Consider the following 13,156-nt stretch of genomic DNA (forward strand, 5'->3'; position numbering starts at 1 on the left):
CTATTGAAAGACTGGATCTTCTATGATCTTACGTCATGCAGACCCAGGGACAGCAGACTGTTCACCGTGAAGGGGACCACTTCAGCTATTCTGCAGTTAAAATAGGGCCTGGAGAGGGGGAAATTCCCCTTTCCCTCATGGGATCTCTCTGCATAGATCCTTGCCAGTCAGATTTGGTGTGAAGAGCATAATTTGTTTACTTTGCTGGGAAAGGTTTATATCTTTCCTGTGTGTTAAGTGGCTGAGGACAGTCTTACAGCAAATATGGGCAGGCACTTGTTAGAGCAGTACTTAGCTGAAAGCAAGTAGATTTTGGCACAATCTTCTCTAAAAAAAATCAATCTCTCTTACTCCTCCTTCCCCCAGCCTCAGTGGGAATATCTGATTATAGTCTTTTCACTCAAATTCCACACAGCTCCTCTTTCTTGAGGCCTTTCACACAAAAGCAAAGACTCACAAAGAGCAGACAGGCACCATTGTATCCCTGTGTTCCATGGCAACGTTTTAGCACTCCAAGAGTTTGCAGCAAATCCAAAAGATGTTTCTGTTCTTTATTAATGATGTTTCCCAGCTGTTTCTGGTTGACAAAGAGAGGTCTGGTCCTTCTTTGTTACAGGCTGTCCCCTGCCACTTCAGGGAGCCCCAGAGGGGTTCACACAGAGCTCTGTAATTCAGGCAGCCAGAGCACAGCCCCAGTGAGAGGCTGCAGACAACAGAGCTTGAGCCTGAGGATATCGAGGTACTGCCTGTGCTTGTGCTGTGCTCATATGATGAGAAGAAAGCACAAGTTTAATCATACCTGTGCACAATATATTTGTCTACAGCGATGATACCTAGAAGTACCTCAGGGTTTTGTCTTTTTTTTTTTTTTTTTTTTTTTTTTTTTTTTTTTTTTTTTGTAACAGAACTAGTTCTTCACCCTTTCTCTCTTAGGACATAGTTTTCTTTTAGGGCTTACTTTTCATTCCCTTCAGTAAAGTTTTCATGTCATCTTTCTTCTTCATGCAGTCATTATCTCCTCCTTATCCTGACATGCACATTATGCAAACATGCTTCACATTCACACAAGCCCTGCTCTGAATACATGTATTACTGCCTTCTCTGCAGTGGTTCCAGAGGGGGCTGTGGGTTTGTACAAGAACACAGTGCAAGGCCCAGTGCTCACCACTGTCTACCCTAAGGTTTCCTTTGGATCTTTATCCCTGACTTTGGGCTTGAACTTTGAACTGCTATAGGAATTGTTTCTAGTAGGAACTTTTTGTAGTAGATTCTATCTGCATTTATTCTGTTTTAGATAAAATGGCATGGATCTAGGAATGAAAGTATTGGGAATAACGGCTGAATTCAATATATTATGTTTATTTTAACAAACTTATCAAAGCTGCTCTGGCATTTTCCATTTACAAGGGGCAATGTCAGAGTCCTAAACCAAATGCACATTTAAAGGCATTAGTGGCTGGACCACCCTAATGCTTTCCTGCAGTCTCACAGATCCACTGGCTTTGGTTTATGTTCATAGCTGAGACAAGAGAGTGGAAGCACAGGAAGAGTCCAACTGAGATCCAGAACCATTGTTACCTCAGAAATGTGCTACCATTTGGCTCAAAATGTTGTTTGGATGTAGATTTTCTTACTGAATTTATAATTTCAATCTTAGGGGTGCTCTCTGCCATAGATGGGTATGAAAAAAAAAAGAGCAAGGGTCATAGATAGAATACAAATAAAGACAGGGGGAAAATATGAGTGATGGAGCTGCCCAAGCTGTGAACCTCAAGAAGTGATGAGGTGCCATTTCTTGAGAAAAGCAAAATTTCAGAAAGCAAAGTGAGGTTGAGCTTTTCCTCCCCAATAAATGGGACACATGGCACAATGCCTCTGGGTCTGAAACTGAAGGCATCCTTTTTCCTGAGCCCAGAGATTTCAGTGGTTTTTCTTTACATGAAGGGGAGACAACTATGTTGAGAGTTTACACTCCTCTGTATTGCAGCACAGATGATGATCATACTTTGATTGCAGAGTCTAAATTTTCCTGGCACTTGGAGCAACCAGATCTTACAGGACATTTAATACCACACAATGCCTCTGGTGCATTATGCTTACTAAGCTTGATGATTAGAAATCTAGGATTTCAAGATAGATATGATGACATACCCATAAAAGAATGGTTTTAAAATCATTGAACTCAAAGTTATAGGTCATTCATGTATTTTACTATTATTAAAAGGACATTAAAGGAGAAACTTCCATCACATATTAATGCCAGTAAGAGCTTTATACATTTTCCATCTCAGCACTCCTTGAGAAGGAATTACTTTGGCTGCTACACCAGTTGCTAAGTATATGGACCATGCAGGCTCTGCAATTCTTTTTACAGTTTAGTTTTTAATTGAAAGAAATACCAAGCATGTGATAATAGCAGAAGGCACTCACTTACCCTATGACAATGCAGGAGATGGCAGTTCCCAAAAAGGCGTAGGTTAAAATTGATCCTAAGTTACGGAAAAAATGTCTCTGGGGAGGAAAGTTTGAAGGAAAGTCCTTTGTTATACAGTAAATAAAAAAGCATTCAGACCAAGTAGAAACACATCTAGAACTGTCATTTGTTACAACACATTTCTCATCTAGAAGATGGAGCAATATTGGCTACCTGAGTTATTTTGGAAATTACAACTTAAAGATGTTCAGTTTTTCCCCCCAGGTGGAATGCTATCAAAATTCCCTCTTCTTTATGTATCTGGCCAAATGTTTCAGGATCATGGCAGATTGGAAGTACCTGATGCAAATGGTATCATGACCCCATCCCTAGAACAAAGTCCTGATCAGGCAGGATATGGAACACAGGCTGTTCCTGCCTGCAGTTCACAGCACTCTGAGTGGTCTCTTCTGAAAACAGAGAGGCCTGAGTGCTGTGAACTGCACAATCAGATCTTTGCACAGGGACAGAAAGAGAGCAGAATGAGGGCCATGAATCATTCATTTTAATCCATTCCTTCCCAGGCAATGCAATTGTTAGCTGGTTGTCCTCTGTCACTGGCCTGTTGGGTCTAGAGAGCAGCAGCCACACTCAGACCCTTCTGTCACAAAGACACATACCTTCTTCAAACTATATCCAGCATGAAATATTATGGGTGGCAGCAGAATGTTGAAGAAGATGGAAGGATCAAAGGTCATCTGTTAGGAAGGACAAAAGAGAGGGTAAGGACAAATAAAGTAGCATTTAATTTGATATGATAGTTTTTTAATTGTGTCTTCTTATCAGGACTGATCTCAGGCTCAGCTCCACTGTTTGTGAGATTATTCTGAGGTGATTTTTTGCAAGTATAAATGTGTAGTTCCTTACAGCTTGTAGATGCAGACTACTACTTGAAAAGTATTCCTTCAGGAAGGAAATCAGTTGTGCTACATTACAAGGAACACATAAAAGCAGCCTAACCTGTGACAGCAGCTGCCCTACCAGACATCCAACTTGCCAGTCCCATGACATAACTCCTGGTTCAGACACGATCTCCTGGTCACTTCCAGGAAAGACACATCAGTAGTGTTGTGCCTCAGTTCCCCATGTACAGAAGGGTGATAAATGACCTACATCACCAAAACCAATGTAACATTTCCTTTGAAGGAAATGATTTATAAAATAGCCATTAAAAGTTTTAAAGCAATGCTAGAATGAGGAAGTGCACTGATCATACTGGCCTTCAACTTCTGGCACAGAGAAAGACCAAGGACATTGCTCAGCCATTGCAAGTCAATAGAATAGAACAGAATTATCTTTAAAATTACAGCATTGCTGGAGAAAAAAAAGCAAAAAAAGCCAGCTTAAATAAGCCTGTGTACTGCTCAGTGTTCTGTCAGTGGGCTGTATTATACCAATACTTTTAAGAGACAGGAGGTAATTAGTGCAAAGGCTTGCAGCTCCTTTGTTCAGATGAAGTGATATTTTAAGGCTATGGTATTATAGATTATTTTCCTTCAAAAGAGTAAGACCTGCCTACAGAATTACTTCTGCCTTCTTACTAACAGACAGCTTGATTCAATAAACAGGAAGTGAGAGCTGAGACTTTTTTCCATCCTGCTCACTTTGAATTATGAAGCTAAAAATTTTAGCTAAATTACCTGCCAGCAACCTTAGCTGTGCTGACACCATCATTGAAAACCTAATGAAAAAAGGATTTTCTTCATTTATGAACTAACATTCTCAAATGTTAATTTTGGAATTAATTCAGCAGATATGTTAAAATATCTTTTCTGGGGGCATCAGAAATCCTGACTGCGTGTTTTATTATTTAAAACATGTTCTGAAGAATACATGTTTGTAAGTCATGGCACAATCTATTCTCTCTGATAAAAGGCACTAAGTAAACACTTTTAGTGCAGTCAAAAGGGAATTACAGTTGTACAAAACCCAGAGCATGGTGTGATCATGCTTTCTGTTTTTTACATTAGTGCTTTTGCCAGTCAGGAAGGCTGCCAGGCATTGTTATTGTCTCCTAAAAACAGCTGAACTCATCCTCCTTTCCTTTTCTATTTATTTTCTTTTCAAGAGGGCATCTGCCAGGTAATTTTAAAGGAAAAACAAGTGAAATCCAGGCAGACCGAGGTCTGTGCAATAATTTAGAAGAACTGCAATTCACAGTTGAGACCCTCAAGAGCCTTCCAGCAAAGTGAGACTATAGAAACAAGATTGGGCAGTTCCCTGTAGGGGCAAGAGAAATTTCTGTGCAAGTCATTGCTCCTCCTCTCTCCTAAGTCAGCTCCAGAGCCAGGTCTGGTGAAGAGGATCAAATGTAATGGATTAGTACACGTGCCCTGGAAATGAAACACACACTTTGGCTGAGACAGAGCTGCAACTGCAACCAACTAGCAGGAAAAAGAATGGAGATTCAGCAAAACCTGATTAGTCTGACTGCCACAGTATTTTCCTGTCTCCACCCACCACAACTCTAATGGGCCTTGACAGTCTGGTTCTTTCTGAGAAGGGCAAGTCTGGCAGTAACAGCAGACAGGCACACAATGCTGCTGCATCAGCAAGAAATTTGAGCAGATGGTTAAATGCAAATTCTGCTGAGCTCCACAGTGCACAGTCTAAGCATAACTTAAAAGTTTTCCTAGCAATAATTGTATAATACACAGGATCATGCATTACTGTGCTAGACAAACAATAATATTTGGAAAAAAGCTAAATAATACATTGCACTATTGTAAAAAGCCATAGGTAGGGGCTTTGGAGCTTCATGTGAATATAAAATGTTTTTTAGCACAAAATGCAGGTTTACAAAGTGCTTCTGCACTCCAGTGTTCTTCAAATGGCTGCCATTGAAAAAAAAAAGTGAACATTATAAGAAGCAAATATTATGTGACCAGGGAAACATATACTAAAAAAGTGAATTTCTTTTTTTATATACTGGAAAAAGAAAGGGCCATGGCATTGTGAAAGACTCCTACACTTCCCTTGTTGCATCCAGCCTGAATTGCCCCAGTGCTGTCTCCCTACTGAGGACCACTGCAGGAGTGGAACAATGTATGAGAATGCTGTGATGAATTTAAGTGTACATTAAGTACATATTTATAAGTTTGTGTTTTGAAAAATGTTCAGAGTTTGCAGTTTCCTGTGCTATCCACAGGAGGTAACCTCCTTTTGCATTTTCCTGCCAGAGCAAGTCACTTTGAAGGCAGAGGAAAAATAAAGATATCAGTGGGGTTTATAAAGGTTTAGTGGCAATGAATCCAAGTTAGCAGCTGTGTCTGCAGTGAACTCAGTGTCTGCAGGAGCTGGGACTGCCATTTGAAACAGCTCAGGAAACCATTCTGTGAGTGCACAGTCAGCCTGGAGGTAAATGATGGTCAGGGCTCTACCACACTTCCTTTCCTTTACTGTTCTTCTTCCCCACCCTAAATTCAGAACAGACTCTCTCTCTGTCTCATTTTAACTTAAAGCTTGTTTTCCTCTCTCAAGCCTGAAAATAAAAACAGAGTTTAGAGCATAAATAAGATAAAATAAGATAACTTTTACCTTTTGAAGCATTGTATTGCCCTGGTGACCATTGACATTGTGGTGGCTGATCTCTCTTTTGTATTGATATTCATAGACCTGATTAGTTATATTAATAAGCAGAGTGGATGGCCCAGATTTCAGTTTTTCACATTCATAAACAGTACCACTTTCAACATCTGGTGATTTTGTCACATATCGTATAATTAATCCCATTACAAGGCCTGGAGAGTAAAGAAAAAAAGAAAAATTAAAGATATTCAAGTACTTTTAAGTATTTGATGCCACACATTTAGAGAAAAAATTAGCTCTGCCAAAACTAGGATACCTTTTCAGTGTTTCTACATCTACAGAACCTCTCTCAACACTTCATAGATGACCACAAAATATTCTCCCAAAATGGTAATTTCATTAGAATGCAGATGTTGGTTTGACATATGCACAGTCATACTCCTATTTTTGTGATCCAGTTGCTGGCATAATAATTATCCGAGTTTCTCATCCACTGCATTTTCAATAGTTATTTAGAGCAGGGAGATGTCTGCACAACTCCTGTGCTGAATTGAGCATATAAACATTAGCTGTGCTGTTGGGTATTTTACACACTTCATTTGTGGGGACAAAACTCTGACACATCCTCAGGCACATTCTGCTTTCTGTAGAAGATTGCATTTTTGAGACTGCAAAAACATAGAAAAATAAAATCAGGAAGAAGGGAAGGAATTATAAGACTATCTACAATGTAGGGGTCTTACAGGTATTTTGTTTCCCATTACATTTAACAGAAAGGAAAATGTATTTCTGCAGCCATCCTCTGGACAGTATGACTCTTTCTGTGGGCTCTACTGGGAGGCTGCATGTTTATTTTAGGAGAGGTAATATTTAGCTAGATAATATTACTGAGATTATTTCCACCCTCAGAGACTTTGATTTGGTTTCAAATTTAATTTCCATATTTCTTTTATGTCATGTATGCTTTCAGTCCCATGTATAGATTGAACAGCTTTACAGCTACTAATTATTAGCATAACCATAAAATGCTAAGAATGCTCAGATGAAATATTGATGGAAGACACCTAAAAATCTAGATAGATATACTTACTATTAAAAGACAAGAAAGAAATTAAATTACATGAAATATCAGAGAAGCATCTGCAAAATCTAATGTTACAGTTTCAGTTTGATCCCATAATCAGAAGGGGAATACAAGTGATCACAAGGACCTCAAGAATCCTTGTTTTTGTCACATCTCCTCCTAACAGGGACTTTTGGAACTGCAGATTCCTGACATAGCGGTAAGTCAGGTTTGTAGCTTCTTGGAGGGATGCTGAGTAACAGCTGTAGTGTCTGTTTTAGTGTGTGGAGGCATTTGTGCTTGTTTAGAATCTATTGTTTAGTGTGGTTGCTTTCTAAAATGATGGAGGATTTCAATAACTGTAGAAAATCCCAAGACCTCTCTCCTATGTTACACAGCATTCATGCAATAAATCAGATAATAAATCTAGCTATAGTAAAAGACAGAATTCCTCAAAATGTTAGGGGAAGGTATGTGTATGTAAAGGGAAGCAAGCACTGCATGTGCCACTATGAAATATGACTTCCACAGTGCTCAGCCCAGATGTCCAAAATCATGAGTCAGAAACCAGGAAACCATTCATTAGTTAGAACTGTCAGGGTTTTCAGCTTATTTTTATTAGATTTCCTCCAGAAGAATCACATAATTAATTTTTAAATTCAATTTCAAATATGTTAAAAATTCAGTTTAATTTTATAAACTTGATATTTTTCATTCTCTGGAGCAGAAAATGTACAGGTTTTCCTTTACCATTTTTTTTCCTTATGACTCAGTGTTTTAAACTACTACTTCTATTACCAGGAATTACATAATCTGCTCAGGTAACAGAAATGTTTTGTAGACATTCACCAAGGCCTGTGTGAGGACACTGGCAGAAAAAGACTATTCAAAAAGTGTTTTAAGCACATTTATTTAAATGCAGCATTGAAACAGAAAAGGCTGCCACTAATATTACAGATTTCTTTAAAAAAGTCTCAACTGTTCTATGAAGTCAGATCTTGCAGCAAAATCTCACTCTAACTACAGCTCAGTCCTGCTTCAACTGAAGGCAATGCAGGTTCTCCAGGTTCTTCAGTAGAAGCAGGATAACATCATTAATTACAGATGTGATCATTGGTGGGATTTTTTGTGTCAAATTGTGTCAAACTCCTGAGCTAAACAGGACTGTTCTTTCCCCAGGATTTAATCCAGTCAGCTGTTAAATGCTTTCTGTAGTAGTACTCAGGGAGGCAGTTTTAGTCATCACTTGATTTTTCCAAATTTAAGGTTTTATTTCAAATTTCTAACTTTCAACAATGATGTTCCTCTCTTCACCTCACCACTACAAAATTTCTGCCTTAATTGTGATTTTCCTATGTCTCTTCCGAGTCCCAACAACCTTTCTTCATCATGAATGTTCTAATCAGGAAGACAATGAAATACTGTTTTATGGAGGTTCAGAGATTTCTCCTTCTGGCACCTGTTCCATCCATTTCTGCCTGTGAGGTATGGGGATACTCAGAACACACCATCAGAAGGCAAACAGAATTATTTCACACAAGAGGCTTGCTGGATTTAGAAGGTATAAGAATGAGAGTGTTCATCATTAGACACCTCCAGCAAAGCTGAATCCAGAACTGATTGTGCCTCACTCCCAAATAATTGGGATGCTCAGGAGGGGCTGCAGAGGGTTTCTGTGAGTCAGCTTTCCCTCTGCACACCTGTCAAAACCTGTCCCCTCCAAACCTGCTGAAACACCTCTAGCCACAGTAACCCAAAGCCATTTCATGTCAGCACCACAATGGTTCTTCTGTCATTCAGCCTTTTTGTGTTTTCATTCCTGTCTCACCAACTAATGCCATGGAGCACAGCATTGAAGGCTGGTACACCTGCAACCAGCCCCACCTTCACCTGGGGGGTACCACCCACTCCCTAGGGGTGACAGTTACTCAAGCTGAGAACAATTTCCATTTAAATTTGGTAATTAACCTCCCATATAAAAGGCACAGCTTGAGTTGCTGCTGGTTCGGCTTTTTTGTTGAAGTTCAGTTCTGGCTGCCTACTTGCCAGAGTATTTTAGCCTCTTACTCAGTGCTGTGGTGGTACCTCTGTGTGAGCCTGACACCTGAGTTGTGGGGAGAATGAACAGTTTGGATGCTTGCACTCAGTTTGTCACTGCACAGCTCTGGGTTATTGCTGCACTGTGAAGAGCCCTGACTTACATCTTACATGGGGGATTTGGTGCCTAATGGTTTATGGCTGAGGCATTTAAAGCTGTGTGGCCTGGCAGGAGGTGGCTGCAGGCACTTTGGTGTTCTCTTGGCTCCTTGTGTCTTCTCCAGGCCCAAGAGGCCACATCCTGGGGCTGGTGTTCTGAGAGGGCTCACCTGCTCTGACCCCAGGCAAGGGGCTTTGTTTTATCAGTGCCGCTGTAGATCATCCCCACACTATTCCTGAGTGTGCTCTTGTATAGGAAACTCTCTCATACCCACGTGTCTCCCTGGTCTACAGGAATCAGGAATTATTGAGTTTACTATTAGTGGTCTGTTTATCAAACCCAACTACAATGTGAAGGGAAACTTGCTTTCTGAGACTCAGGAAAACCAAGGAATGAATGAATGAAGGTAAGTCTGTATTCTTCCTTGTTTTTTGTGAGTGATTTTTCAGTTTGGTCTCAAAACAGACAAAATAATTTGAGTCTTTAAATACTTTCAAGCTAAATGCCTTGCTGTATATATATATACACACAAAAACATATATGCACTTTGTGAAATAATGTTGAATTAATTCTGCATTATTCAAAATGCTTTTTTTTTTTTTTTTTTTTTACTTTGTGGAAAGATTTAAAAATTAAAATATAGCTGTACTTATTGTTGAACCATTGCTTTGCTTAAAAAAAAATTAATGCACCTCAGTTATTTAGGTTTCTAAACAGATAGTATGGTTGTGTTTTTTTTCTAGTTGGAACTATTCAGCCTAAAACTGAATTCTGCTACTAAGCCTATAAAATAAAAAAACCTAACCCTAACCCCCCCTTTCATTTGTTCTCTACTTTAAATAGCACTTTCTATCAGGCTGTGTTCTGTTTGTGGCTGTTCAGCATTTTGCAGTAACTGTAAAACTTCCTGGTTTTGTCTTTCTATGTTTGTTTTTTTCTTTTCCCCTGGTGTTCCTCACACTTTGCCTTCCCTGTCCTCTCCACTGCTGCTCCCCTGAGGGCACAGTCGAGGAATGGGGCCCACCTGCCATCCTGTGGGACACACTGTGCAATAAGTGCCCATGTCCTATCACTTGAAGGCAGTTTCTCAGTTCATTGGATTGCTATTCACATATCTAATAAATAGCTCAATGGGCTGGAGCAAAGCAAACTGGCAGGACTGGGACCTCTTTTTGTGCAGAAAAGGTAGAAATTAGAATTGTTTGGAAAGGGAAGGAGAAATTAAGTGAGGGCAGGACTTGTCCCACTGTCAGTGCTTGCTTGGTGCCATGAAGATTTTCTCCCAAAGTGGCTGCCAGCTGATCTGACAACCTCTCTTATGACCTCTGAAATTTCACTCTTTTTAATGTTTCCATTCCATGGTGTTAAAGATAACTATGCCCATATCCAAAGTTTTGAAGGATAAGAAGGGGCAGTATTAGCTTTTTAGATCCTACAGATAAGCTTTTTCCTGTTTGAAGACTGCCATCAATAATGCAAGACTAAAGAGATAGTTTATTTGCAATAATGAGGAATGTTTTAACAATTCAAAAGCTTTGTCCTGCTGAAGCACTCATCTCTTAACCAATCCAAAGAATATGAGCAGGTTATCCTCATGATGTGCAGAGTATGTTCTGGGCAGGCAGCAAAACAGAATCAAATGATGACTAAAACTCTATTTCCACACTTGTTTATTTTTGTTTTGTTGTATTCTCCCATATTTCATTTCTGTTTTGGCTTTTGTCTCAATCTTGAGGAAAATGCCATCAACTGCACATGCAAACAGCACAACAGTGAGAAGGAAGCTCCTGCAGTAGAGGCACCCATCTTAACAAAAGCAGCTTTGGGTATTGCACTGCTAGAGGATGTGGTGTGCACAGAATGTGTCAGGCTGGTACTCAGGTAATGGCTGAGATGTTGATTTCTATCTTCCATTTTGACAGTTTGCCTTCCTGTATGTATCTTATGGCAGCAGAGTCTCTCAGTGAAACAGCACTAAGAGTGCCAAGAGAAGTCATTACACATGTAAGTGTGAGCCATTAAACCAGAGAGTACTTGGGGAACAATGCAGAAAGTTCTGTGTGAGAGTGAAATGCAACATGGCAAAACTTCATCAAAGATTAGAACTAGGCAGGCAAGCTAGAGTTACCCTACAATGACAGCATTGAGAGCAAACTCGAGACACATTCTTCAGTGTGCTTTTCAAAGGCACAGAGCAAAGCCAAGAGAAAGCTCTGAAGATTTAAACTTTATTAGACAGCATGTCTGTATCCACAAGGCTCCTTAGACTAACAGCTTTGAACGCTGGACAAACCCAAGCAGGCTGTTGTTGTAAACAGTGAAGTCCCCAGCTCTGCTGCCTGGGCACAGGGAGCAGAATGCACATGCTGGGGACAACCAGCTCCTCACAGCTGCTCCCCTACCCAGGCAGCCTCTGGCTACTTCAGGAGAGATGCTGTCACATCATTATTTCACCCCACACTTAGGGAGCTGATGACATTTAATTCAGCACATTTCTGAGCTTTGTCAGCACTTGATCTCAAGTGCCTCATCATAAATATGCAACTAGTCCAGTGTTATGCTGGCCCTTGAATTTATACTCACCATAAAGCATAGCTCCTCCAGTTTCATGCAGAAAGCGGAATCGATGGTTTTTGAACAACCAAATTGTTAATATTGTAAGAATGAGCAGAAAGTTAAAGATTAGTAGTTCCACAGCTCCCTGATGATAAAAGTGATCTTCATCTTTCACTGATACATATTTCTTCAACTTCTCCATTTCATTCCCTTTATAGAAAGTTTGTGAAAAATAAAAGAAGAAAAAAAAAATCCTGGGAAGGAAAGTGTTGTCACCTTCAGTACAAAAACTCCAGATAGTACAGAAATTCACAGCAAGCACATCTGTTTCATTTGCAGCCTCATGGTGAAGTGCCCCAGCTCAGAATTCAGCTGGATTCTAGTTACAGCTTCCTGTTTCTCTCTTAAAGCTGCCCTGTCTCATTTCTAACGGTGCGATTGTGTCGCTGGACTGCGCTTGCTCTGGCTGTGGATGCACAAATTGCCTCCAAGGCTCAGACTCTCCATCTCTCAAATTCTGTTGCAAAACTCAGCGTGCGTTCATCATGTTTTCTTCCTGTAGTTTACAGCCCAATCTGAATCCTAGGAGTCCTATTTTGTCTTCAGAGTTTAAGGTGGAAAAAATTATGTTAAAAAATGGCATAAAAACTTCCACTGCACTTTGGAAGTTTAAGCACCTTTCCTCTTTCCCACTTCCCCACGTTTAGATGTAAATCACATAGAAAAAAGGTGGCACTTCTATGGTGCAAAGACAGAAGAAGAAAACAAATCAGGAATATGGATTTCAAGATTTAGGCACTTGTATTGATCCTGCCAGAAGACAGATCTCTATAAAAGCAAGGGTCCAATTACCTGGAATTAGAAGTACTTAAAACCCCCCCTATTGAACAGAATAAAATGTTTGCACTTTTTGATTTATTAAGTTCATTATCCCATTATGCCAGAAAAACAGTAAAAAAACTCTATGGATAGCAAATACTCCTGGGCTTTTGTCTCTGGTCAAGGCTGCTATGCATTTACATACAGAGAATTTCAAACAAGCTCTAGTCTTCATCAGAAAACCAGCAATTTTTATGCTCATTACAAAAGATAATCTTCTCATTGTTTGATGTTAAATTCTCATAGCTTTATTTTAAAACACATTTTGGAGTTAAATAATCTGTACAAAATCTGTTCCAAGTCAGGTAGGTGTCAAAGGGGAATAACCCAGGAATACCCAGCTGTCCATATCTCCGTGGTTTTGGGGCTGTAGCTCATAATAGAGTGTTCCCAGGGAGGCACTGGTTCTTCCATCAGTCTAAATATTTTGTTCTCAATAATCAATCAGTTTTGTCTTCTG

General features: G+C 39.7%; 1 protein-coding gene across 1 annotated transcript in view; it reads right to left on the reverse strand.

Annotated features, from left to right (window-relative positions):
* The window catches only part of SLC9A9 (solute carrier family 9 member A9), a 173,459-nt gene extending 161,335 nt beyond the window's left edge, over positions 1-12,124 (reverse strand). Inside the window, exons 1-4 of the mRNA XM_054282689.1 lie at positions 11,845-12,124; positions 6,011-6,213; positions 3,094-3,171; positions 2,435-2,511 (exon numbers count right to left, since the gene is read on the reverse strand). Coding sequence (XP_054138664.1) covers positions 2,435-2,511; positions 3,094-3,171; positions 6,011-6,213; positions 11,845-12,019 — 533 coding nt within the window. The 5' untranslated portion in view covers positions 12,020-12,124. The remainder of the gene's footprint in view (positions 1-2,434; positions 2,512-3,093; positions 3,172-6,010; positions 6,214-11,844) is intronic.
* Between the last annotated feature and the right edge of the window lie 1,032 nt (positions 12,125-13,156).

Source organism: Melozone crissalis, unplaced genomic scaffold, assembly GCF_028551555.1.
Source record: "Melozone crissalis strain CALT ecotype California unplaced genomic scaffold, PUWL_Pcris_2 ptg000034l_1, whole genome shotgun sequence".
NCBI lineage: Eukaryota > Metazoa > Chordata > Aves > Passeriformes > Passerellidae > Melozone > Melozone crissalis.